Source organism: Triticum aestivum, chromosome 3A (genome assembly GCF_018294505.1).
Source record: "Triticum aestivum cultivar Chinese Spring chromosome 3A, IWGSC CS RefSeq v2.1, whole genome shotgun sequence".
Lineage (NCBI taxonomy): Eukaryota > Viridiplantae > Streptophyta > Magnoliopsida > Poales > Poaceae > Triticum > Triticum aestivum.
In genome coordinates this window covers 294,739,788-294,766,026 of record NC_057800.1, presented here as the reverse complement: position 1 = coordinate 294,766,026, position 26,239 = coordinate 294,739,788, and the positions used below count along the sequence as shown (strand labels likewise).

At 50.5% G+C, this 26,239-nt stretch overlaps 1 protein-coding gene across 3 annotated transcripts; it reads left to right on the top strand.

Annotated features, from left to right (window-relative positions):
- The first annotated feature begins 321 nt into the window (after positions 1 to 321).
- Positions 322 to 19,196, top strand: LOC123061205 (serine/threonine-protein phosphatase PP1). Of its 3 annotated transcripts, none has more exons than XM_044484176.1 (4): positions 322 to 623; positions 1,906 to 2,465; positions 2,543 to 2,734; positions 19,008 to 19,196. In XM_044484176.1, the coding sequence occupies exons 1-4, from the start codon at positions 422 to 424 to the stop codon at positions 19,092 to 19,094; spliced, it is 1,041 nt and encodes a 346-aa protein (XP_044340111.1). In that variant the 5' UTR covers positions 322 to 421; the 3' UTR covers positions 19,095 to 19,196. The 3 variants fall into 3 exon arrangements, with proteins under 3 accessions (XP_044340111.1, XP_044340113.1, XP_044340112.1); XM_044484178.1 differs by lacking the exon at positions 19,008 to 19,196 and adding an exon at positions 17,669 to 18,039; XM_044484177.1 differs by lacking the exon at positions 19,008 to 19,196 and adding an exon at positions 15,651 to 16,038.
- Positions 19,197 to 26,239: the final 7,043 nt, after the last annotated feature.

Genomic DNA, 26,239 nt, shown 5'->3' with positions numbered 1-26,239 from the left:
TGCTTCAGCAATAAGGGGGTCCGTGACACCCACAAGAGGTTTGCTCCATGCTCCCAAGAGGCGACCAGCTGAACGCGCCACCCCCTGCTCCACCATTGCCGCCATCCAGATGAATTGCTGCATCGGTGTTTATTTTGATGATTGTTCCATCAGGGGATAAATAAAAAAAATACTACTAGTAGATAAACAACCTAATTACCACATAAAAAAATACTACTAGTAGTAGATAAACAACCTAATGACCACACAAAAAAACCATATTTACCACGTTCGTTAAAAAAAAACCATAATTACCACGCCATTATCCAATCCCGACCACCTCGTCGTCCATTTTTTTTTTCCGAGAGTACCCTCCTCCATTTCTAATCCTCCTCGCACCTCCGTCGTCGTCTAGGGATCGAGCCGGTGGAGAGCGGTGAAGATGATGATGACGCGGGCATCGATGGGCGCCATGGATGGGGCCGCGTTGGATGAGGTGGTTCGGCGGCTCGTCGAAGGGGGCCGCGGCGGGCGCCAGGTCCAGCTGTCGGAGGCGGAGATCCGCCAGCTCTGTGTCGAGGCCAAAAGGGTGCTCCTCTCGCAGCCCAACCTCCTGCGCATTCCCGCGCCCGTCAAGATCTGCGGTGAGCACCGGCCTCAAGGCCCCTCCACTACCCTCTGATTCGGGCATACCATACGCGCGCCCTCCTCTTTGTGGCGCGTTTGCGCATTTGGGCCGTATATGCCTGATTCCCAGATGGATTATTTATGTTCGATTTTTCCCGATGTCTGGCGCATAAGGTTGATTCGGGGTATTGACTGTTGAGGACCCGGTAACGTTTTCTGTAAGAACAAGTATACTCTGTTGAAATATTGACATAGGTATGATGTCTGAAATTTAGGAATCTGAAATGTCCAATTTAAGAATCTTGGCCGGTGTTCTTGCAGCGTGGTCAATGGCCAGAGTTGGTAGTCTTTGCTCTATGGGTACACTTGTGTTATCCTTTTATACATTTTAGGATGATAAGTGGTTTAAATTTGAAATGTCCAATTGGAAGGATCTACTACTGACATAACCCTAATAATTACTAAAAGGTAGGTAAAGGTAGACAACAATATTCTTCTACCCTTTATTGAGAGGGTCAGCCCCTTTATATAGTACACAAGACTTGACCGAGAGGCCGGTAAGTCTATCACAAGTCTAATCCAACTGCTAAACCGATTGGACTCTTTCCTAACAAAGTTTTTTCGTGAATACACAGGTTGCGTATCTTTTCATTGATAGAAGGGTAGAATAGTACAAATGGGCGTCCCTCAGCTACGTGGCAAATGCATAAACCTCTTGACACTTCATCTGCGTGTGCTACCCTATGTCATGACAATTATGACTTTGCTGTTTGACGACTGTGTTTGTTATGTGTAACACAACTATTTCAAGAATTTGCATTCTTAAAGTTACTGACACGATGATCATTTTGTTTCAATGTAGTTAGTAATAATTTTTCTTTGTAAGTTTTTTCTGTAAGACTCAAGTGCTTACTTGGTATCAAAATGGTTTTTTTAATACCATAATAATAGGTTATTCATATCTTTATTCTGTTGTTTTCATTCTGAAAGGCAGTGATGCCCAACAGAACCCTATTCTTTTAATACCTTTATGAAAATCAGGTCGGTTATTTAATATTCTCAGAATAAGGACCGTCGTAAAACTGTGCACCACTTGTTGTACAAAACCCCTTTTCCATCTTTAGGAAGTACAAGTAGACTCACACATTTGGTTGAATTCGTTATGAAATCTCTTATACATATTTTTGTTGTCCTTGGCCATCTCTCCATATTTGGACTTGTCACCTGGGATCATATTTCATCCTTTTGTTACGTTTCGGAATCTGTCATTATAGAACATTCTCCCCTTTTGCCTTGTAGGTGATATCCATGGTCAGTTTGTTGATCTTCTGAGGCTGTTCGATTTGGGTGGCTATCCTCCAACTTCGACTTATCTTTTCCTTGGAGACTACGTGGATAGAGGCAAACAAAGCTTGGAAACCATATGTCTGCTTCTGGCGTATAAAGTGAAGTACCCTGATAAGGTTTTCCTGTTGAGAGGAAACCATGAAGATGCAAAAATTAACAGAGTTTATGGTTTCTATGATGAATGCAAGAGGAGATTCAATGTTCGTCTGTGGAAGATATTCTGTGATTGCTTCAACTGCTTGCCTATGGCAGCGCTTATTGATGATAAGATATTCTGTATGCATGGTGGCCTCTCACCTGAATTGAATAGCTTAGATCAAATTAAGGATATTGAGAGGCCTGTTGAAATTCCTGACTATGGTCTTCTATGTGATTTGCTTTGGTCTGATCCTAGTTCTGACACACAAGGGTGGGGGGAGAGTGACAGAGGTGTTGCTTGTACTTTCGGTGCGGATAAGCTTGTAGAATTTTTGGAGAAGAATGATCTTGACCTCATTTGCCGAGCTCACCAGGTAGGCGGAAATTGCTCTACCTTACTTTTATCTTATCCATCATGGCATTTATATAACTGAAGCATGAATGTCCTCAGGTGGTAGAGGATGACTATGAGTTCTTTGCAGAAAGGAGATTAGTCACCATCTTTTCAGCTCCAAACTACTGTGGAGAATTTGATAATGCGGGTGCTTTGTTAAGCATAGATGAAAGCTTAATGTGTTCTTTCCAGATCTTGAAGCCAAAAGAAACAGGAGCACCACATTCAAGAAAACCAATTTCAAACAAGGTAAATAATCAGGCTTCAGTTGGTTTCCCTTTCATGACCCAATATATTGGACAAGTGACATATAGATCATCAGTGAGTTATTCTTGTTTGAACTACAATTCATGAAAAAGACATTTTATCTATATCTATCTATACCTTTATCTACCCCTATCTACAAATATAAAAAGATCCAATTAATGAACCATGTCAATCCAACGACCTAGATTGCTCCAATGGTGAGTGCTCAACATGTTTAGCGTGCAATTAATATCATACATGTTTGTGCTAATCACATAATTAACACATATTTGATATCCTACCTAATATAAATGTGCAATTAATTTTCGTCCTAATATTAACGGGCATTGCACGTACGCATTTACTAGTTAGTATAAACTAGAGAGATACACGCGCCCTGCCGCGCGAGTTTTCTTTTGGGCGTGAATTTTTTTCCAGGCTCCTATGGCTGGTTGGTTCTTCGTGGGTTTTTCTTCAGTTATTATTCGCTCTACAAAATAGTTAAGCATGAACATTGTAAATCCTTTCTTCCTATTACAAATAAGAACAACAAAACGATGAATTCCACACGTACACACGACCACCCTTCTCCGACCCACTTACAGCCAACTTCTTTTACCGAAAAAGGCTTTCGCCCCGCTTTATAGATAAAGCCCAACACCAACAAGGTTCACCAACAAACACACACACACAGAGGTCTAACACCGCAAGTAGTCAAATAGGTTAATGCTGAGGGCACAACTCAACAAGCCCTGAAAAACGAAAAAAGGCGCGCACACTGAGGGTGCGGCACAGCATCTAGTCTGGCTCCGGTGGTGGCGGGGGGAGCGGGGGCGCCAAGCTGAAGGCCATCGAGCGAAGGTCGGCGATGAGGTTGTTGATGATGGCCCGATCCTGGGGGTGGCTAAGCGGCCGCCAAAGCTGCAAGTATCCACACATTTTAAAGATGGCGTTAGTAGCACGTCGAAGTGGGACCTTCTGAATGCTTATTGTGAACGGTCCGGAGCGTCCAGGCGAGGACCCCAACGCAAAGCCATCTAATATGGCGGTAGCGAGGGGGGGGGGGAGGCATGGATTTCCGCAAGCAGGTCAGGGAAGTTGGTGTTACACCACTGGCCCCCAACCGTCTCGCGGAAGCAGGACCAAAGGAACTGAGCCGTAGAGCACGAGAAGATGTGGTTAGCATCCTCCATCGTGTCGCACAAGGGGCACATCCCGTTCCAGGTCCATTCCGCTTACGGACCTCCACGCCAGTCGGGAGGCGACTGCGAATCCATTGCCACATGAAGATCCTGATCTTCAGGGGCAGGCGGATATCCTAAATCAAACTAAAGGGTTCGGGGGCCGTCGAGGGTGCAATGGCCGCGTAGAGGGATTTGGTGGAGAAGCAGCCGGAGGGCTCAAGCCGCCAAGATGTGACATCCGGGGAGCCAACGCCGTCCATAGGGAGGAGGGCGATGTCCAGCATAAGGGCGTCCCAGGCAGCAACCTCTGGAGGGCCGAAGGGGCGGCGGAAGGCGAGGCGCCCTAAGTCAATAAGGGCCGCCTCGACAGATATACGGGGGTCAACTGCAATAGTGAAGAGCGCAGGAAATCGCGCGGCCAAGGGGGAGTCACCAAGCCATCGATCAAACCAGAACAGGGTCGATGATCCGGTACCAACCGCTATGGAAGTGCCAATACGGAGAACCGGGAGCAGCTGGACGACGGCCTGCCAGAACTGGGGGCCGCCCGAGCGCTGACAGAAAGCAAGGGGCTGTCCACGGAGATACTTGTTCTGGATGATGGTGAGCCATAGACCTCCATCACCATTGGCAATGCGCCAGAGCCAATGAGTCAGGAGGGCTATGTTCATGCGGCGGGAGGACAGGATCCCAAGACCTCCCTGGTCCTTGGGTTTGCAGATATCGGGCCAGCTAACCATATGGTACTTCTGCTTATCCCCCTCCCCAGCCCAGAAGAATCTAGACTGGTACTTGGCGATCTCCTGATGGAGGGTCTCATGTAGGCTATAGAAACTCATGAGGAACCACAGGAGGCTAGCAAGCGAGGAGTTAATAAGGATCACCCGGGCAGCCTTCGACAACCAACGGCCCTTTCCAGGGTTCAACCCGATGTTGCATACGGGTCACCGTGGGGCGGAGGCCCGCCACGGTGAGGCGCGAGTCACTAATGGGGATCCCCAAGTAAGTCGTGGGGAAAGAACCCAACCGACAATTAAGTCGGTCCGCTATGGACCGTGCTTCCTCGGGGGGGAACCCGAGCACCATCACTTCGCTCTTATCGAAGTTAATGGTTAAGGCCCGACATCTGTTGGAAGCACAGGAGGAGGAACTTTAGGTTAGCGATGTCCTGGACGGTGCCCTCCACCATAATTATGGTATCGTCCGCATATTGGAGGAGGGAGACCCCTCCCCCTTCGACTAGGTGAGGGACGACGCCGCGAATATGGCCAGCATCCTTGGCCTTATCAAGGATGGATTCCAGGGCATCAACCACCATGTTGAACAGAAACGGCGAGAAAGGGTCGCCTTGACGAACCCCACAGAGGGTGTGGAAGTAGGGCCCAATGTCCCCGTTGATGTTCACATCGGTCCGTCCACAGGAGACAAGTTGCATAACCCTAGTCACCCACCGGTCGTCGAAGCCCTTGCGAAGCAAGACTTCTCGCAAGAAGGGCTAGTGGACCGTGTCATAGGCCTTGTGGAAGTCGAGCTTCAGAAACACCGCCCGATGGTGTCTCAACCGGACCTCATGGCGGACTTCGTGGAGTACCAGAACCCCATCCAGAATAAATCGGCCTTTAATGAAGGCGGATTGGTTCGGGTGGGTAATCGCATTCGCGAGCAGGGTCACCCTATTGGCGTACCCTTTGGCCAGGATCCGGAATATCACATTGATCACGGTGATTGGCCGAAATTGGCGGATTTCGGAGGCGCCCGGGACCTTGGGGATAAGGGTCACGATGCCATAGTTGAGGCGCCCAAGATCCATGGTGCCAGAGAAGAATTCTTCGAACAGGGCCATGACCTCCGGCTTGATGGTCGGCCAGAACGTCTTAAAAAACGTAACTGGCAGGCCATCCGGACCCGGGGCCGAGGAGGGGTTCATCCCTTTGATAGCCGCGAGAACCTCATCCTCGGCAAAGGGGGCCACCAAAGCAGCATTGGCCGCATCAGAAACCAAGTGGGCACCCGACCAAATGTCGGGGGCGAGACTAGCCCCACCCCGAGGGGTGGGGGTAAATAGGGCCTTGTAAAAGCCATCTACATGGGTACAAATGGCCGAGGGGCGAACGAGAGGGGTATCTCCATCCCAGAGGCAATGGATGGAGTTTCGGCGCCGGCGGCCGTTCGCCACCGCCTGGAAATAGGCGGTGTTGGCATCTCCCCGAAGTACCCACCGCTGGGTACCACGCATACGCCAGTAGGCCTCTTCATCCGTGTAGATGGTTGAGAGCTGGTCTTCAAGGTCATATCGCACCATCCACTCATCTGGGGAGATTCCAGACGTGTCAGCACGGGCATCCAGAGCTTGAATAGCCAGCAGGAGGGCCTTTTTTCGTTCTCTGAGATCCCGGCCAAGGTTTGCACCCCGCCCTTTCATGAATTGGCGGGCAAGCTTGGCACAGAAGTGCCACGAGTCAACAACAGACATGGCGCGATGAGGGGAAGAGCGGGCAGAGATCCAGCGAGCGGCAACCGCCTCCCGGAAGCCGGCCTGGTTGAGCCAGAAGAGCTCAAACCGGAAACGCGGCGGGGAGGGGGGGCGCTCGTCGGCCGTGGAGAGGAGGAGAGGGACATGGCCAGACCCGATCCGGGTAATCGCACGAAGCGAGGCCAGGGGGCAGCATAATTCCCATTCCGGAGAAACTAGGACGCGATCCAAGACGGATCGCGTCGGGTCAGCCTGACGGTTAGTCCAAGTGAAACGGGCACCCGTCCGGTCCAGCTCACGGAGACCCAGCTCCGCGATCCAGTCATTGAATAACTGCATCCGGGGGAGGTTAATCCGGTCATTATTCTTCTCATCCGGGGATCGGATGAGGTTAAAGTCTCCGCCCACAACTACTGGGAGGAGAGAGTTGGAGATCTTCAGATGAAGCTCCTCCAAGAAGGTCGGGGAGCGGCGATGGTCCGCCGGACCATAGACAATCACGACCTGCCATTTGAAGTTGAGGGCCCGCTCGAAGATCTCCATACTCACGAAGAATTCCCCCCGATCCATGCCCCCAACCTCAAAGGTGGCATCCTTCACCCCTAACAGGATGCCGCCAGAGTGGCCAGTGGTCCCACTAGAAGGGAGCCAATGCCAAGCGAAGAGGTGAGAGCTAAGACACTCGAGTTCCTGGAGGGAGAACTCAGTGCGCATGGTTTCCTGGATGGCAATGATGTCGATGTGTTCGTCTCGTATGTACTCGATGAGTTGGCGGCGGCGGCCCTCATGGCCGAAGCCGCGAATGTTCCAAAAAAGGGCCCGCATCTAAACCCCCATGGGGGGGCTGCTTGACCCCAAGACACGGGAGGCGCTTTGTGCACGGAGAGCGGCAGTGCGAGAGCGGGTGCGGCCACGGATCACACCGTCGGCCACCGTAGGGCCCAGACCCGCGGGGGTTGCGTTCGAATCCACGGTGGGCCAGAGCAAGCACGCCCGAGTCTCAGCCAGCTTGCCATCTAAGACCTCGCGAGCCCTAATGGCCGCGATCTGTTCTAAGGGGGGACCAACCTCCCCCCTAAAAACTATGGCCGAGTCAGTAGCCACCTTGGCGAGGTGGCCAAGAGGGACGGCCTTAAGCGCGGAAAAGGAACAACTGGAAGAACTAGGGGGGACGGTATCCACACCTGACTCGAGGTTCCGGACCGCGGCCCGAAGCTCCGCACGCTCAGCGACGGACGACGCCGGGGAGTCCGCCGGACGGGTCGCATCGAGGCGGGCGCTACGGCGGGACGCCGTCACCGGCGTTGAAGTGGAGCGGGGCCGCCTGACGTACGCCACCGTCGGAGGAGGGTGAGCGGCGGTCGGAGTGGTCACGATCACAGCCACCGTCGCAGCCGGGGAGGTGGGCGGAGCGAGGTGGGCATCGGGGGCCACCGGCGAGGGGAGCGGGGCGATGGGCTCCAGGGTGTCGCCAACCGCCACGCCCGCGGGTGGGGGGCCGGAGCTGGCGCGCCGACGGGGAGGCAGGCCCCCACCGCCACCCATGGGGACCGGGGAGGTCGAGCCAGGGGTGGCCGGGGGGTCTGGGGCCGACGGCGAGGAGTGCAGGGCGGAGACGGCGGAAGGGGAGCGCGGCGACGAAGGCGGCATGACGAGCAGGCCCACACTGGAGATGTCACTGGTCGACTCGGACGGAGGCGAAGGGGGCGCGACCGGCGTAGAGGCCAGGCGCAGTGCCACCGCGAGGTCAGAGGCCGACACCTGGGTGCGTCCCGCCTCGGAGCCGCCACGGCCTGGAGGTGGGTTGGCGGGCTCGGGGGATGGGGAGCGGGAGTGCCTAGACAAGTCCTCGTCATCCTCAGGATCCTCGGGGCGTGAGTGGCGGGACCGGCGGCGGCGGGAGCCGTCGTCGTCAGCTGGGCCGCCCCTCAAGTGGCTGTCGTCGGAGAAGCGGGGGCGACCGATGTGGTTCGGAGGCTCGGGGCAGATCTTGAGGTCGTAGCCGTCGTCGTTGAAGAAGACCCGAATCGTGGCTTGGAGCTTGGAGGAGTCCAGGCATTTCACCTTGACCCGGACCTCCTCCTCCTTGCGGAGAGAGAGCTCGTCGACCACCACCACCTTGCCTAGGAGCTTGGACATGCCGCGAATGATGCGCTTAGACCGGGCCACATCCGGCAGGCCGGCGATGAGGATCCAGGCCGTATCGAGGACCACCACGGCCTTGGGATCCCACCTCGGCTCAGAGATGTTCACCACAATCCTGTTGAGGGCCAAAGTGATGTTGTCGTTGCGGGTACAGAAGCCCATGCTCAGAGCGTCGGGGAAGATCACTGTGAAGGAGTTGGCCGCAGTGGAGGTCACCTGCCAATCCCACTTGCATCTGCACAAGTGGTTGAGCTCGGCCTCAATGAGCTCGGGGGTGGCGACGGCCTCGCCAACGATAGTCACGAGAGCCAGGAGCGAGGGGGAGGGAGGGGCAGCTCCGGGACCTCGATGTGGAAGAAGCCCATGTCCTCGATGCCGTGGCCGTACATCATAAGCTCCTCCGTCACCGGGCGGTCCGGGCAGAGAATCGCGGGGTGGCCGGCGTCCTTGCAGAGGTAGCACGTCGGAGGGTTGGGGCAAGCCACCTGGAAGTGCCCGGTCAGTCCGCAGTTGAAACACGGCGGACCGTCCGAGGCGGAAGCGGAGCCCGGATGGGGGGCGGCCGCGCCGGCAGCGGGAGTGGCAACCGGGGGGCGAGGAGGTCCCTTCTTCTTCTTTGCGCCCTGGTGTCCCCGGTTCCCGTTTCCCCCATTGGTCGGCGGGAACGAAGCTTGGGAGGAGCGGTTGGAGGTCGGATTGGCGGTGACGGCGGGGAGGAGCTGCTGCCGGGGCGATGGGGACCGGTCCCGACGGCGAGACGGGGAGGGAGACCGCCGCCGGGAGGATTGACGAGACCCCCTGACCGGAGAACGGCCGCGTTCCCGCGAATCAGTCCGGGGGGGGGGGGGGCGAGCGGCGCGCCGGGGACCGAGAGCGGCGATCGTCGCGGGCAGGGGACCGGCGGGCAGTGCGGGGAGGAGAGCGGCGGGCGGCACGAGCTGAAGAGCGGCGGGCGGGACGGGAGTCAAGCTCCTGACGGAGGTCCTCCTCCCTCCGAAGTGCATCTGGTGACGGGCGCGGAGGAGCCCGGCGATCGTCAGCCCAGCGCTTGGGGCGGCCCGCCCCGTCATCCCACTTGCGGGGCATGGCCGGCGAGGTAGGGGGGAGGGCGAGCGGGAGCCGGCAGGGGCGACGGGACTAGCGGTGGCGGCGGGCGGGACAGCGACGGGGGGAGAGGCGGGCGATGCGGGAGGAAGTGGCTGGCGGGGGAACCCTAGAGGCGGCCAGATGGACCGCCTTGTCGGGCGGAGGCCCACCCGGGGGCGGGGCTGGGCCGCGAGGGGGGGGGGAGGAGGCCCAGAAGGCCCGGCCAACGCGAGGCCAGCAGCCTGCGGAACCGACGGCGGCCCAGGAGCGCTGGGCAGGCGGCCCACAGGGCGGTCCACCACAAGCGCGGCCCGGTAGGACCAGCCAGGGGAAACCAATCGGGGAACGAGGGTTTCCCCCAGCGCCGCTGCGGAAGAGGACGCCGGCAGGGCATGGCGGGGGCGGCGGGGCCAGGCCGGGGTGGGCAAGACGCCGGGACGCGGGGGCACGAGGGCGCCGAAGGCCGAGATGAATGGACGGAATGGGGACCGCCTGTAGACCACCGACGAGAGCGCCATCGAGGGCGTCGCCGGGGCGTCGGCCGGAACAGGGGAGGGAGCAGCGGAGGGCGGCGACGGACCGGATGATCTCCAGGAGGAGCGCGTGATGCCGCGGTTAGCCCGGCCGGCGACGCCCCACCCGCCAGGTCGGCGGCCCCGAGGGCGCGCGCCGAAGCCCAAGGCCGTGCCTTTCGTCAAAGCCGCCCGAGACGAACCCGTAGGCTGGCGCCGACGCCGGCCGTCCCCGCGGGTAGCAGGACTCCCACCCCTGGGAGTCGAGCCACCGGCAGGGACAGCCCGAGCAGACCGAGCCGGAGCCTTGGGGGGGGACGCGGTCGCGGCAGACGACCAGGCGCCCCGCGGCGAGGTCGGCCCAGACCAGGCGCGGCGAGGCGGCGGGGGGGGGGGGGGTGACGGCAGAGCCGCCGGGGAGGGTGTCGGCGGGCGGACGGGGGCCGAGGGCGGGGAGGGGGGCAGAGCCAGCGGCGGCGCCGGCGGATCGCCCAGCGAGTCGCCCGAGCTCGGGGAAGCCATCCTCTAAGACCGTCTCAATTATTGGGAGCTCTCACTCCCAGCCTCAGTCTCACACTCTCCAGCCAACTTCTTTTCAACTGTGGATTTTACAGCAGCTACACCGGCCCTGGATATAGCGCAGTACATCTCCAGAGCATTATAATAAGGCCACTCACAGATTAAGAAATGCTAAATTATCTAAGCTAGACCTTTTATTATTCTTTGGTGGATCATCCTCCTTCATCAACATGTTCATTCTGCGTCTAGGTTTCCTGTAATAACAACATATGTATAAGAGCAGATGAGCTTCAGACGAACTGGAAATCTGGCATGGACACAGTTCAAAAGGTAATGAAGGGAAAGTCACCAACACATCCTTTGCTGGCGTAAATACACCTTCAGGGAGCTCATGGCGCTGGCTAGCAGCGCCAGAAGCTTCAGCAGCCACTCCATCTACACACAATTATCATAAAACAAACAATTTTAGAACCACAAAATGGACCAAATTCAAAAGGAATCGCCTAGAGCTACCTACCAAGATGAGCAGGCAATTCCGCTGCAGCACCGGTACAGGAAGAACTGCTGCCTGCAACGAAATCGTGATACATAGATCCACCCAGTGGGAAGAACTTGCGAACCTAGAAAGTCAAGGCATCCTTATCTCTCCTAAATGAATATCGTGGCACGGTCACTTCGACGACATATTTCCTTCCCATCAGAGCCATGATCTCCGGCGGCATAACTGAACAATTGCCCTTCCTGGACGACCATGTTAAAGCACAGAGAAACAAAACACAAAGGGGATAAAATAAATGAATCTCAATACACATACCAATAAAACTGGACTAATTAGGAAAAGAGTCGCATGAAAATGACATATAGCAGTTTGGCTACAAATGACAGTAATGCATAAGAAAAACAAATCTATAAATCTATGTTAACTTAGACCCATCAATTTCACTACCAGGCCATACAATCTTTTCTTCTTGATCGAAGATAACCAATGAGACAGCACAAGTAAAGTACATGTTTAGCAATGCTGGCAGCACTGAAGCTAACAGCAAGGCTCGCTCAGAGCCAGACATAAAACAACTATACATATACATAACTGGATATACCAAACATATGCATGCTTCAGCAAGACATCAACCAAAACGACTTCAAATAACCATTTGAACCTCCTACCAAGCAACACGAACCATGATTTTTACCTAAGAGCTAGCATAGCTACAACGTGGACTGCAGTTGCAGCAAGACAAAATGATAATGCCATAGAATCTTCAACCAGACGTAATAAAAGCCCTCTAAAAACACCACCACCATAAAACAGACACTTCACAGCAACATCACAGGACCCACCCCCAAGCATTTGCTGAATAATCTACCTAAACACAGAAACAACAACCTAAATAAACCACAGACAAATCTTCTTTTCTGTAAAAGGAGTGCATGACAATAAAAACACACACATAAACCGAACCTACCACAGACCCAACAGCACTCTGACCGTTGAAGAACAAAAGCAACCATTAAACCATAACAATAACGAACAACAACAACAACAACAACAAAGCCTTTAGTCCCAAACAAGTTGGAGTGGTGATACGGGGCTAACCCGGTGTAGGCCGATCTTTCACGATTTGAGTGGATTCCCTTGAAGAACATGAAGAACACGGGGAAGAACGGAGAGAAACCACAAGGGGAAACACTCAAGAACAATTCCAATCGCACATCCACTAGACAATCAAACACACAAGATCCACAAGGTACATGAACAACAAAAGGAAAGATACAAGGTAAAGTTCATCTCCATGAGGAGGTCTTGGTGATATCCTAGACGGATCTTCCTGTGAGGGGTCTTGACAATATATCCCGCAGGATCTTCTCACATGGAGGTCTTGAACTCCATGGGAGTGGTGCTCTCTCTCTCTCTCAAGAGTAGAGATAGGTAGGAGCAAAGCTCACATACAAATGAGCTATCATATTTGCTAACCCTAACTAGGAGGGAGAGGGGGTCTATATATAGTCTTAGCCACGAAGGGGTAAGTGGGAGAGGATACATGGGCCGGAGGCCTGATACACTGTGCGCACACAGGGCGGTAGTACCGCTTGAGCGGCTTAGCGGTAGTACCGGACTTGTACCGCTCGATCACAGGAGCTTGTCGGGTTAAGCGGAAGTAGGGCGGATGTTGGGCGGTAGTACCGCTTGGATGGGCTTAGCGGTAGTACTGCTTGGGGTGGGCGGTAGTACCGCCCGTTCCGGACTGGGCAGATCCTCTTCTTCCTTCTCTTCCATGCTTCCCTGGTGGATGGTGTAGTTGTACGCTTGCGCTCACACTCCTCCTCGTGATCCGCGGTGTTTTGACAGTACCTATGTATGCACACGAGTGGAGTGTCAAGTGGTATACCATCCTCGAAGGGGTTAAGTGAACACGCGTAAAGGAGATGATTCACCTTTGTATATGTGAAGTAGATGTCGCACGTGTCACTTGCCAAACGGACTCTTGACATGGTGATGTCCGTAGGATGCTCTGCATCATCCCCTTCCCCTTGGGAAAGATCCGACCTCGGATCGAAAACCAAATCACCATGGGAAGAAGATGGCGTCGCTGTGTAGAAGTGGACGTTCACCAAGTACTCGTCTTCTTGAAGCTCGAAATGGGCACTCTCCAATGTCGCACCATCTTGTGATTCCTTCAAAAGGAGTAAGGACAACAAACACTTGGAAAAACAAATGTGGTTAGCATTAGTGCAAAACCCAGCATTCAAGAGGTTATTCATCAAACAAGTGTCGTCATCGAGCATAGCATATGGTTTGACAAAGGATTGTGACATGGCATGTAAGTATATCAATCGAGCACAAGCAAAGGTATCATTGGGACAAGCATGTAAATGTGAGGTAGTGATGCAAATATGTGTGACAAGAGTATAAGCATCTACCTGAAGCTCAAAGCAAGCATTAACAAATTGCTCAATGAAAGGTCTATGGTAGGCATAAGAATCATTCACAACACCAAATAAGATGATATGTCTAAACACATGAGTCAAGTGCAAGCCAAGCCAAGCATAACGTGCATAGGGTGCAGCGAATATAGTGTGGCACTCAACACAATGGAATTGTTCAACATGTGTGAGGCAATCAAGTTAATCATGTGGCAAGCAATGGGACATGTCGTATGTGAAGAAATGACATTGTTGCAACCAAGCATATGATAGAAGTAAGTAGTCCAAGAATTGGATGCAACACACAAGGTATATATGTCATGAGGCATGTCAATGTGGAAACGACAAATCCAAGCAAGATCTCTAACATGTGCGCAATCAAGTGGTCCAAAATGACCAAAAAGTTTAATGAAGCAAGCAACACAAGTAGTATGATCCATAATATCCAAGCTCATGGTTTGGAGGTTCTCAAAAGAGAATGCTATCACCTGGAAAGCATGTCCTTGTGCGTCCTTCACAATGCCAAAACACAAGCAAGTGCGATGTATAATCTTCGTGGTAGAAGGTGGTTCACTCTCAAGAGCTTGAATGGTTAACTCATGTGAAATGGAAGTCGACACGAAGTCCAAGTATCCTACACATGCACAAAACAAAGCAAAGAACGTATGCACATGGTAGATAAACACATCATCCATCATGATGGTTCTCATCTTTTGCACGCAACCATTAGAAGCACAAGTGCATGAATAATATGATGCAACAATGGCTATATTCATGGCACTAGGAATATGGTGCAAAGAGGGAAGGCAAGCATGCTTCACAAGAAATATGTCAAAATCTCCAAATATATGTGAGAATGCTATGGGGACAAACTCAACATCAAGACTAAAGACATAATTGCACTCAATACATGGCAAATCATCTAGCATGAGAGAGGCAACATATGAAGATATATGACAAGAAGCAATATGAATCATGTGCAAAGCCTGGTAATGGTTGTCATCAACCGCATGAAAGGAGCAAGTATGAATCATTGGTGATGCAACAAGCAAGCAATCATAATAATCAAGTCGTGCAAGCTAGTAGTGCGACGATGCAACATACTAGAGGAAATCATGGCAATCATGTCAGGTGAGCAAATAATAGGCATAGGCAATGCACATGACATATCGCAAGCACGAACACAAAGTAAGGTCATAGTATCATCATAGGCATGGGTACAAAGCAAACATGGCAATAACAAGTGATATCTCCTCCAAGCTTGCAAATACACATACAAGTACTAGAATCAATCATCATGTGTAATGTAAAGTATGGGTCACAAATGTATGGCAAAGGTATAGGACCATGTAGAAGAAATGCGCGAAGTCTTTGCGCGAAGAGAGTGGTGGGAAAGACAATCAATGGGATCTCAAGTCATCATTGTTTTTTAGAGCTTGTTTTGTTAACTCCTGGGATTGCGAGATTGACAAGTATTCATGGGTACCTACACAAAAGAGACACAAACCAAAGAAATTGTGTGCGTGGTAAATGTACACATCATCCATCATGATGTGTATGTGCATGTGTGAGTTAGCATAAGATAAGCATCGCTTAAAGAAATTTGATGCATGATATAAGAACATGTCATCCATCATGAAAAAATAGTTATTATGTATGACACGATGGGGACACAAATTGAGAATGCAAATATATGGCACATCATTCATATGGAGCATATTGTGCACACAAGTATTGGGATCATGCAATGGATGGGAGTGATCAAAATCTCCTAACATGTATGAGAAAACTATGGGGGTCTCCTCATAAGCAATATCGAAAACATCATATGAAGAAAATGGACAACATTCAAAACAATGCATATCCGAAGCTAGGTGGTCATGGCATGACATATGAGATAAATGATGCAAAGGGAGCATATCAATATCATTAGAAGAAAAACAAATGGCAATAACCATAGCCTTGTCATCTATGCTATAAGTGCAAATTGAGTTATTTTTAATGGCATATGCATAGTCACTATGATGAAATTACAAATATGACATATGGTTGATCTCATACATAGCATATGACAGGTCAAGCGGATTGTCAAACACGATGCGACCTAAAGAATTATGCCAAGAAATCCTATGCAACGTGACATCGCAACTAATAGACTCCACATGGCAATCATCAAATTCATCATAAATGGGTAAATCATCGCATGGGGAAGTCATACTAGCATGAAGCATGGTAATAGGTGGATCAACATCATGCAAGCAATCAATGTCAAGAATGTCCACTAGTGAGACCAGAGCATCACCTTCACCTATGTTACCTTACTCATTCCACTCAAGTGGTGTAGGTGAGGTGGGAAAGATCAAATGGTGGTCAATGTCATCATCTTTATGGAACCATGTCGCAGTCATCGCGAATCGGCGCGTCATCATATATGGGACCTAGCACCAAATGAAAGACACAATAGTGGTAGAGGTTAAGTCATTAGAAATCGAAATGGCCTCACATGCCCTATCAACTATCTCACTCTCTATGTGGTGGTTCACTCACTTCCTCAAAATAGGTGCACTCAATCTCACGTATGGAGGAGTCACTCATCTTACTCAAGTGGTGGGGGTTATGGCTCTCACATGGGAATTGGGGCAACACATCATATATGAGGCTAGTGGTGAAGTCACTCTCACTCTCAATATGATGGCAAAAGTCACTCAAGTCATCATACGTCGCCGTGGTCGAAGGGAAAATCCCATGCTCCACCATCTCGTCGCTGTCGCCATGGATAAAGGCCGAAGATGGCACATCATCACTCGCCTCCAAAGATGGAAGTATCATCCTTGCTCGTCACCATGTCGTTCGCCTCCAAAGCTTGGTCCTTGAATGCCTCCGTAGTCGTAGTCGTCGCCGCACCATCTTGAAAGAGTCGAAGTAGACTCGGCATTATCAATGCCATAAAGTGGGATGGCGGTGAAGTCAAACTTGGGAGCGTCGTCTTGGAGCTTGTCGGGTTTGGACATCGTGGTGGTACTATCCTCATGCTCGCCGTCTTGGAGCTTGGTCTTCGAGAAGTGTGCTTGGGTGGAGAAGCCTTGGCCTTCATGAGTTCTTGTTCCGCCTTGAGAGCACCAATGTAGTAGTCGTCGAGGGACTTGTAGTTCTCGAGGAAGATAGTCTTGGAGATGTCGTTGCGCAATCCCATCATGAAGTGGAACTTCATTAAAATGGGGTCGTCCACGCCGGCTCGTTGCAAGACATTCTTCATCTCCTTGAAGTATGTGTCGATGGACTTGGATCCTTGGGCGGTGTTCTCCAATTGGCGTAGAAGTTATTCCGTGTAGGTTGGAGGCACGAACTCTCGCCGCATAGCTTTCTTTGTCTTGGACCAACTCATGTCGTAGCTCTCCAAAGGTGTGTGAAGCCACCATGTTGACGCGTAGTGGTGAAAGTTTCTTGTGGCGCACTTCACTTGATCTTCGGGAGGAACTTGATGTAGCTTGAGGTAGTCGTCCATCAAGCGCTCGCACTCGAGATACTCCTCGGTTCTAGAGTTCCATAGAAAGGAATCATATGGTCGATGTCGAGGTCGTAGTAGCTCGTGGAAGTCGCGGACTTGAGCTTGAGGAGCTTCTCTTGAGCGTAGTCTTAGAGTGCTTGTTGGCGAAGATGTTGTATGTCCGTAGGCAAAGATACCTTGAAGTCGCTTGGCGAAGATGCAGCGTTTGTTAAAAAGTCTTATGGCAAAAAATAGAGGACCAAGAGTCAGACGATTGGCTTGGCAGCGACGCTTGCCTAAATCCTAGGATCGAACAGGATGGAGCCAAAATGGCCAGGAATAACATCCTAGCGCCTGGGCTAAGAGCCAGCATTGTAGATGCCTAAAAAGGTCTAAAATTACTACGTACTCCTAAACGTATTATATTATGGGACAGAGGTAGTGCTTGTTTGCATGCATTGGGTGTAACATATGACAAGAACGGGGCTACTTGCATATGACAAGAATGGGGCCAGTGTTTTCCTTTTTTGTGTACTTAATTCCTAACCGGCTAAAGCATGATGAAGTTTACTATTGTAGTCCTTAAATGTTGCCCTTCCTTGACAGGCACCGACAGTGGACAATGCTTAACTTGTATTCAGTCACATAGTCATGATTGTTGTCAGCTCGAAGGGGGTGATCTTATATCCCAGATCCACCAGGGCATGACATTAGAAGCATTCTTCAGCCTGGTTCTCTTACATTCTCCGCTACTTGCTCGCGGCACTGGATTCTTGTGGATGCAGTTGTTTTGTTTTTGTTCGTTTCTTTGCTTGATTGCTGTGTGCTCTATGTTTGAGCTGAGAATATAGTTATGTAGTCATAACCGTGCCAATTATGGCACCTACGTAAAAAAGAAAGGGATTGGGTTAACTATGCATGTAAATTTACGACGAGTGAAGTGAAATTGATGTCAGGTCAAAATCGGGTCACCTATAAAGTTTCCTGGTCTGTTACTACAAAACTACGTTCTCTGTTCGGAAATATACTCGGAAATACTTTTCTTCCACGAAGAGGATCATATCTATTTCACTGGAAGTACAGCATCAAACATAATAAAATAAGAACGGTTCACGTTACAACCCTCAACTTGCCACTCGGTTTAGGTTGGAGGTAATTGCACCAGCGTGCCTTAACTTGCCATCGATGTTCATTTTGGTGCATGAATTTGAAAAATACACTGAATTGGTTCCAATACTTGGCACCCTTGTTCTTGATGCATGAACTTGAAAAATACTGGTTCCAATACTTGGCACTCTTGTTTAGATACGGTTCAAATCATGTTTAGATACGTCCATATGGCTGACTAGGCATGCCAATGTATCGTGAGGCCAATATATGTCCATATGATCATCGGGCCCCACCTGTCAGCACGCAACGCAAATAAACAAAAAAAAAACCAAAGTTTAAGTCGCGGCTGGGGTTAGAACAGATGACCTCTGTGTAACCTCGACACGGGCTAACCAGCCCACCCAACGTGCTTCTGATCAGATGAGGATAGATATACCTTATTGTTGGCGCACAGATAGATATCTCATATATCTTATACATCACTCTTTCTTTTTGAGTTGCTTATACATCACACTTGTGGGGTTAAATAGGCTGCAGTCAGTGCGACCCATTTTCCACGTGTCAGTTTTTTGTCCATTTTTTGAAATAACAAAATAATCCCCTTTAAAAAGAAATAAAAAAATGTAAATTATAATAATTATAAATAAAATAAATATTCACGTAATTATATTAATATTTATGCATTCTAAAATGTTTGTTCAATTATAAAAGTGTTTATCATAAAAATAAAAATTTGTAAAATATTTTTATTAAAAATATGTATACAATTTTCAAAATCTCATGTGTTAATATAATGTTCGTGTAGTATATAAAATTTTGTGTTGCGCCCTGACAGGTGGGACCTGATGGGCATGGTGACATATATTTGCAAGTCAGGCACGTTGGCCTGCCAAGTAAGCCATACGGATGTATCCGAATGTGATTTGAATCGTATTTGAACAAGAATGTCAAGTATTGAAATTAGTTTGATATATTTTTCAAATTTAGACATTAAAGTGAACATCAACGGCAAGTTCAGGCACCACCAGTACAATTACTTCTTTAGGTTTCAACCCTCAACTCCAAAAACGGTTATCCTACCCTCTTAACTTGCCATTTGGTTCACAAATCAACCCTGACTCGGTTTTGACTATGTTGACCACTGACTAGACATCGCCACAACAGTTTGGACTAGGTCAAAATTTTGAAAGTTATTTGCCCGTGTTTAATTAAGGTGCGGTCCACGCGTTAGCACAGAGATCTCCGGCCCTTCCCTGCCCTTGCGCGCGCCCGAGCTCCACCTACTCTGCCTCTTCTCCCGAGCTCACCCGCGCCCTTGTAAACAACACCGTGACGTAAGACCAAAGCAAGAAATAATCCAAAGGACCAGCAGGGTCTGTAGCTATCGATTTTGCCTGTGTTTGCGTGTGCTGTTTTGCCGAGAGGGCCACCGCAGATCGATCGACCCAGCCGGCGGCTGATTAGTTTCCTATACGTGCGTGAGCTACTACGAGCAATAGATCCACCTGCCTGTGTGCTAGCTTGCACTCGCTCGTGAGTTAGCTCTCGCGAAGATCAAACTAGGGTTCTAAGAGCATCTCTGGCAGACCCTCTTATCGCACGGACCACGAACCTTTAAAGTGAGTATAAGGTGCGCATAATATTCTGTTTTATTGTTCGGCCTTACAGGGTCTGTTAGGCCGCAGCGCGCGGCAGCCCTCAAATAAAAAAAAACAAATTGGACAATTTGACCGCAATTCTGATAAATGCCTACAAATTTGAACAATCAAACATAGTTTGCGCGGAAATTGAACATAGATTCGCAAGTCTTGATCAAGACTTGATCTTCCAATCGCGTGTAGTTTTTTGATCTCGCGCGCACTTTTGCTTGTGCATGGTCGAACACCCCCTCCCCAATCTCCTCTACCTCATCTTCTTCCACATCGTGACCGTCCACACCATCATCCATTTCATTGTAGCCGTAATCACCGACTGAGACTTGATCAATGTCGACGGAATTGTCGTCCAACATGTGCACAAACTCGGCAGCCGCATCACGCAAACTGGAGCTACAATTTTGCTTCACAAGTCATGAACAATCGCAATGGCAAAAAGCAAAAACAACTAGACGAAAATCAAAGTTCCATACCTTACGCCCATTCCATCGAACACCTCGGGGGTGGCGGTAGCAGCGTCGTCGGCGGGCGTGCTCAGGGAAGCTCTTGCGGTGGCGATCGAAGGAGGTGGTGGCGCGGTGCTCGTAATACCTTTTTTGGCCGCCTTCTTGCGTTTCACCCCCACCTTGCACATCTTCACCGGCAGGGTGGGGATGGCCTAGACCAAATTCACAGAGGCGGCGGCGGCGAGCGCGCGTGCCTTCCAGGCGGTGGTTACGGGAGCGACACGGCTGGCAACGAGATGTGCTTGAGGGGTTGGCGCATCCATGACTTCGACGGTGACGGCTGAGAGGCATCCATGGCGGTGCTACAAAGCCGGGGAAGGTGATCCGAAGCGGGCGGAGGAATATCAATGGCGGCGGAGGGAAGGGAGAGCAGGAACTGCCACACGGAAATGTCCCTCCCGCCAAATCTTGCTAGCCATAGGGGTCACCCTCGGGTCGGCTTCCCGCCCCGTGTTTCTAAAGGCCGAGGGGAAGAATTTGCCACACCCTGCAAAATTTTCTAAAGGCCGTGGTCCGATACGGTATCTATACGGGCCACTTTTTTTTGCGTAAAACTGTAAACTGATGGTTATTTTTCAGTTTGACGCGATATAAGGGGTCTGCTAGAGATGCTTTAAAACCAACAGCTGGAGCTCATCGCTACTACACCTCGAGCCGAAAGAGAGGAACAGTGACTCGGCTTCCCTACCGTCCACGGTGGAACTACACACCAGGCGGCTTGTTGAATATATTTGCGCATGTATCTGTTAGGTTAATCTCCTACTGGCCCCGCCTCTAGTTTCCTTGTATAGATGAGGCTGAGGGCTGCCCTTGTACCTACATATACGTGCACCGTGCACCCGATCAATACATCAAGAGTTGCATTGCCTCTAATATGGTATCAGTTTTCCTTCCGATCCAACCCTAGCTTCCGCTCCTAGCCGCTGCCGCCGCAGCTCCTCGCTGCCGCCGCCGCCATCTACTTGCACCGCCGCCACATCCTCACCCCGGTGCCGCGCGCGCATCACCCCATCCCTCCCCCTCTCCCAAGCCGCCTCCCTCCGCGCCGCCGCCACCTCCTCACCCCACCGCCGCCGCATCCCCACCCACCCGATCGCCCTCTCCACGCCAGCCGCGCCGCCACTCCTCCCCTCGGTCGCCGCTGCACCCATGACTTCTCCCTACTCCTCCGCCTCCCTCGCCTCCAATCCCTTCGAAGGTCCGGCCCCTCCCGGTGGAGGTCGTCCGTGATCTCGATATCTTCGCCCGCGTGCCTGTCGTTCTTAACTACGCCTCCTCCACCTACTATGCCTGGAAAACCTACTTCTCCCTCGTCTTCCGCGAGTACCACCTCATCGATCACGTCGATGGCTCTGTCGACTCCGGCCTCATGTTCGCGGACGACGACTCGCTGACCATCGACGCCACCATCACTCGCTGGTTGTACCAAACCATCTCCAAGGACATCTTCCACCATTGTTTGCGACACCGATGACGCGCAGACGGTGTGGGCAAAGCTGAACGGGCTCTTCCTCGACAACTCCCTCCAGCGCCGCGTGTTCCTTCAGTAGGAATTTTTTGGCTGCCATCAGCTTGACTCGTCCATCGATGATTATTGCATGCGCCTTAAGAAACTTGCTGATGAACTTCGCGACCTCGGGGAGCAGGTCTCCGACGACCTCCTCCTCAGCATGCTCACCGCCGGTCTGAACAAGGAGTTCGACAACGCGGCCTCCAACCTCACGTTCCTCCCAGACCCGACCTTTCCTCGGGTCATGGCCTATCTTCGGTTGGAGGAGAGGAGGATGAAGATGGTGAAGTCCCGGGCCTCGCACACGGCTCTCATGGCGGGCCCCTCCCGCGCCGCTCCTCCCACGGCGCCGCAGCCGCCGCCGACGCCGGCGTCATACTTCCAGGCGCCCCCGGCACCCGTCTACTAGCCGCCGCCCCCTGCCCCTGATCGTCGCCGTGGGAGGCGCCGCGGCAAGAAGCAGCAACAACAGCACGGCGCGCGCGGGGGGAGGGGGGGGGGGGGGCGCCAGTCACAGCAGCAGCAGCGTCGTCGGCGGGCGTCCTCGGGAAGCTCTTGCGGTTGCGATCGAAGGAGGTGGTGGCGCGGTGCTCGCAGTACCTTTTTTGGCCGCCTTCTTGCGTTTCACCCCCACCTTGCGCATCTTCACCGGCACGGTCGGGACGGCCTAGACCGGATTCAAATCTCGCCACATGACGAGAAGCCACAACCTCACTGCCCTGGGGGGTGGCTGTAGGAATCTAAGCCAGAGCTCCATCAACTACGTCTAGACAAACGAATTTGAGGAGGATCGGAGCCCGGAAGACAAACTCGAAGAAGTGCTGCCATCCACCCGAGCGTCGCACCTGAAAGGACTAAAAAACTCTATACTAAACTACTAAGAGGAGCGAAGGCCTTGGGATTCTCCTCCCCACCAGCGGCCGCCATAGCGACAGGCGGAGGGGATGCGAATCAATGGGCTCGCCCGTGAAGTCTCGAGGGGTGAGTTTGCCTTACCACTTAGGGTTAGGGGAGAAAAACAAGAGGTAGTAACAACTATCCGGGTTTAGGAATAGAACATGATATTGAGCATCCCATGGTCATCCCCATGGACCTACCACCATCACTCCAAGCACCAAGTGGACCGATGACAAGAGAACACACGAGTGCTGTCGAGACTGAGGTGACATTCTCCTTACTGAACTTCCATTGGAACCACGTGAGACATGGCTAATACCTCAACCGGGAATGCTATGTGTGCTTAGGTATCAAGAAAGCAGCCTCGGAGACACTCGAGAAGAAGACCAAGTCATGATGGATACGAACGAAGGAACACGACGAGAGGAGTCGCCAAAATGGTACAACGAAAGAACATCCGACCCCTGCCCGAATATCCGACGCCCCCAAGATGGAGATGATAGCCGCAGAACAACGAAGGACGAGGCTATAGTGGCCGAACATCCGACCATGGCCCGGACATCCGGCACCAGCCGGACTTTGGTCCCTCCCTGGAAATCCGGCTCGAGGGCACCCATACGTGTCAAATCCTGGCCTCCTCTAGGCCAGACATCCTACCAAGGTCCAGACAACCGGCCAAGGCCGAGATATCCGGCGCCTCCTGAATGGCCGACATCCAGCGCCCGAGCGTGCAGAACCGGGCCAAGGCCCATGTAACCCCCTCCATCTATCTTATTTAGTCCAAGACTATAAATAGACCATCTCCTACCTCTAGCTAGGGCTAGCAAAGTATATGAGATCATTTTGAGAGAGCTTTGCTCCTTGTACCTCCATCTTGAGGACTAAGACCTCCTAAGGAAGAAGGGTCCTCATCGTTGGATCATCAAGACCTCCTAAGGGAGAAGGATCTCTCTAGATCATCAAGACCTTATCTCCTTTGGATTTGAGAAGAACCTTTACCTTTGTGCTATTTTCCCTTGATTGTTCATGTTATACTTGTGAATCTCATGTGTGCTATTCTAGTGGATGTGTGATTTGGGTTTGTTTGAGTGTTTCCCCTCTTGAGTTCTTGTTGTTCTTTCCCTTTCCCCTCCAAGTGTGAACAAGATCACCACCTAGGGTTTCATCCTACAACATCTTGGATCAGAGCATAGGTTGATTCACATCTTGGAGCCTCACCCCCTCTTTCTAGCCTAATTTTGTTTGTTTTATCCAATTTCGAAAATCCCCACAAAAATAGCCATACCAATTTTTCTTCTTCTGATTTGTTGGTTTTGATGATGTTTTGTTGAATTTGATCCATGGATTTGAAGTTTTGCATGTGGATCTAGCCTCCTCACACCTTCCCCACCATTTCCATCCACGAAATCCACCCAATTTTCACCAAAATTTTCTTCTCCATCTTCAAACCCATGAGATCTAATCTTCCACGGAATCCAGCCGCCGGACATCCCGCCCACCGCCCAAACATTCGGCTCGACATAGCCACAACCTCCACTTCGCCCAATTTTTCACCATTTTGACCCCCTTTGCGCACATTACTTTTGCAATACCACCACCAAACTTCCACAACACCACCAAAATTCCGCAATACCACCAACCTCCCAGTCCACGTTACAACCTGTTTCACCCTAATTGCCATTTGAGAATTTGAGTTCGTAGTTTCTCATTTCCTAAGGTGTTTTGGCTAATTAGAAATGGTTCAACATCGACATCACGGCCACTCAACTTCACCACAGGCTCGACATCGACAACTACCACTTCACCATTGACACCCTGGCCATAAGCAAGGACGGTAAATTTGATAACATATTAGTCTACTCCCTTGCCATTGCATGTTAACCTCGTGATAGGGGCAAGGGTGTCTCGATCTTTCGATGAGATGATAACTATCGATTTGGTGGAGACGACTTTGACGATCCGACTACAAACGTGCACGATGTTGCGCCTTAGCAATCACTAAACCAACTTCGAGAGGTTATTGACCACGTCGGAGCAAACCTGACCACAAAGGTCTATTTCTGCAAGCAATCAAAGAACAAGCAAGAATATGATAAAGCAATCTGAATATTGCAAATATATATGAAGTGTTGATAAAAATGGGGTTCTAAAAGCGGTTTTGGTCTGGTCGTTGGACACAAACGAATTTATAGCAATGGCTAACTTTTAACTAATTAAAACCCAAGTGTAAAAGATGCCTTAAGGGCTGTATTTATAGGGGAAAAGAGAGGGGATTCTGTCCACCCTTGGCAAGGTGGGACTAAAACACCTCCCGAGTCATTTCCCCTATAATACAAACTCTAAAAATAGCCTATGAAGTAGTATTTCGAAATTACATGGGCCTGGCCCACAAATAAGGTGGCGCAACACCTATAATAAACTATGGACGAAATTTATGAAATACCATCTTGTATATTTCATCTATCTTCTTGTATGTCATCATGGTGGCTTCAAAGTACGGAAATATCCTCCGGAAACATAGTTCTTGTTCCCTTCACGCGCACCTTCATCACAGAGCTTGATCATGCTCTAGTGTTCATTCTTCTTGTCCATGCTCGACGCTTCAATTGTAAGCAACACAAATGTATCTAAGTTAGGCAGGATCACATTCTTATGGACATTAGAAACATGACCAAGGAACGAAAGTACCTGATAATTCAACTGGCGTGCGCGAGGTCTAGTAGTTGACCCAATAGGTATAACAACAGGGGCTGGTGTAACTATGGTAGCCATGACCTCATCATCCTCCCCTTCTTGAAAACAAAGTCATCCTCAGCGTTGCATAAACTGAAATGTGGTTAAGAAAAGAAACAAGGTGTACACATTGTATATGTATATGTCATCCATTTTTATTGATCTCAGTTGTGGCACATGTGACGCATTTATACAAGAGTACTCTTTAAATGTCGTGAAATATAAAGCCAAATTTCTATCCCAGGAAGTCAAAGGCATGACAATATTGCAACTCTGTTTCCACATATAAGTCAAGCTCTTAATCATAACAAAAGATTGGCAATGCTCATCATTAAACCATCCCAACCTTGAGGAACCATCACCAATATTAGAGGTCATATCAAAATGATTAAACATTGGCACAAATATTTTCAAATGTATTTGATACAAATTTGATTTATTCCCTGATTCACATGGTTCTTTCACATCAATAGTTAATTCAATGGGTTCACTCAAAATTGTTTGATCACATGACAAAGTCAAATTATCAACATAGTCCTATAAAATAGTTGGTGTGATCAAAGTAGTAGGTAGCTCATCGTGCGGTGCATTTAAATTGATAAGGCATTCATCATACTTGGAGGTGGAAGATCAATACCTTTGTCATTAGCTCTTATGATCAACTCAGATGATGTAGGCACTCTTGGAGGTGATGTGTCACATGGTGGAGGTGATGTTGTCCTCACAACAACGGATGTGGTTGTCATAGTACGCCTAGTAGTTGAAG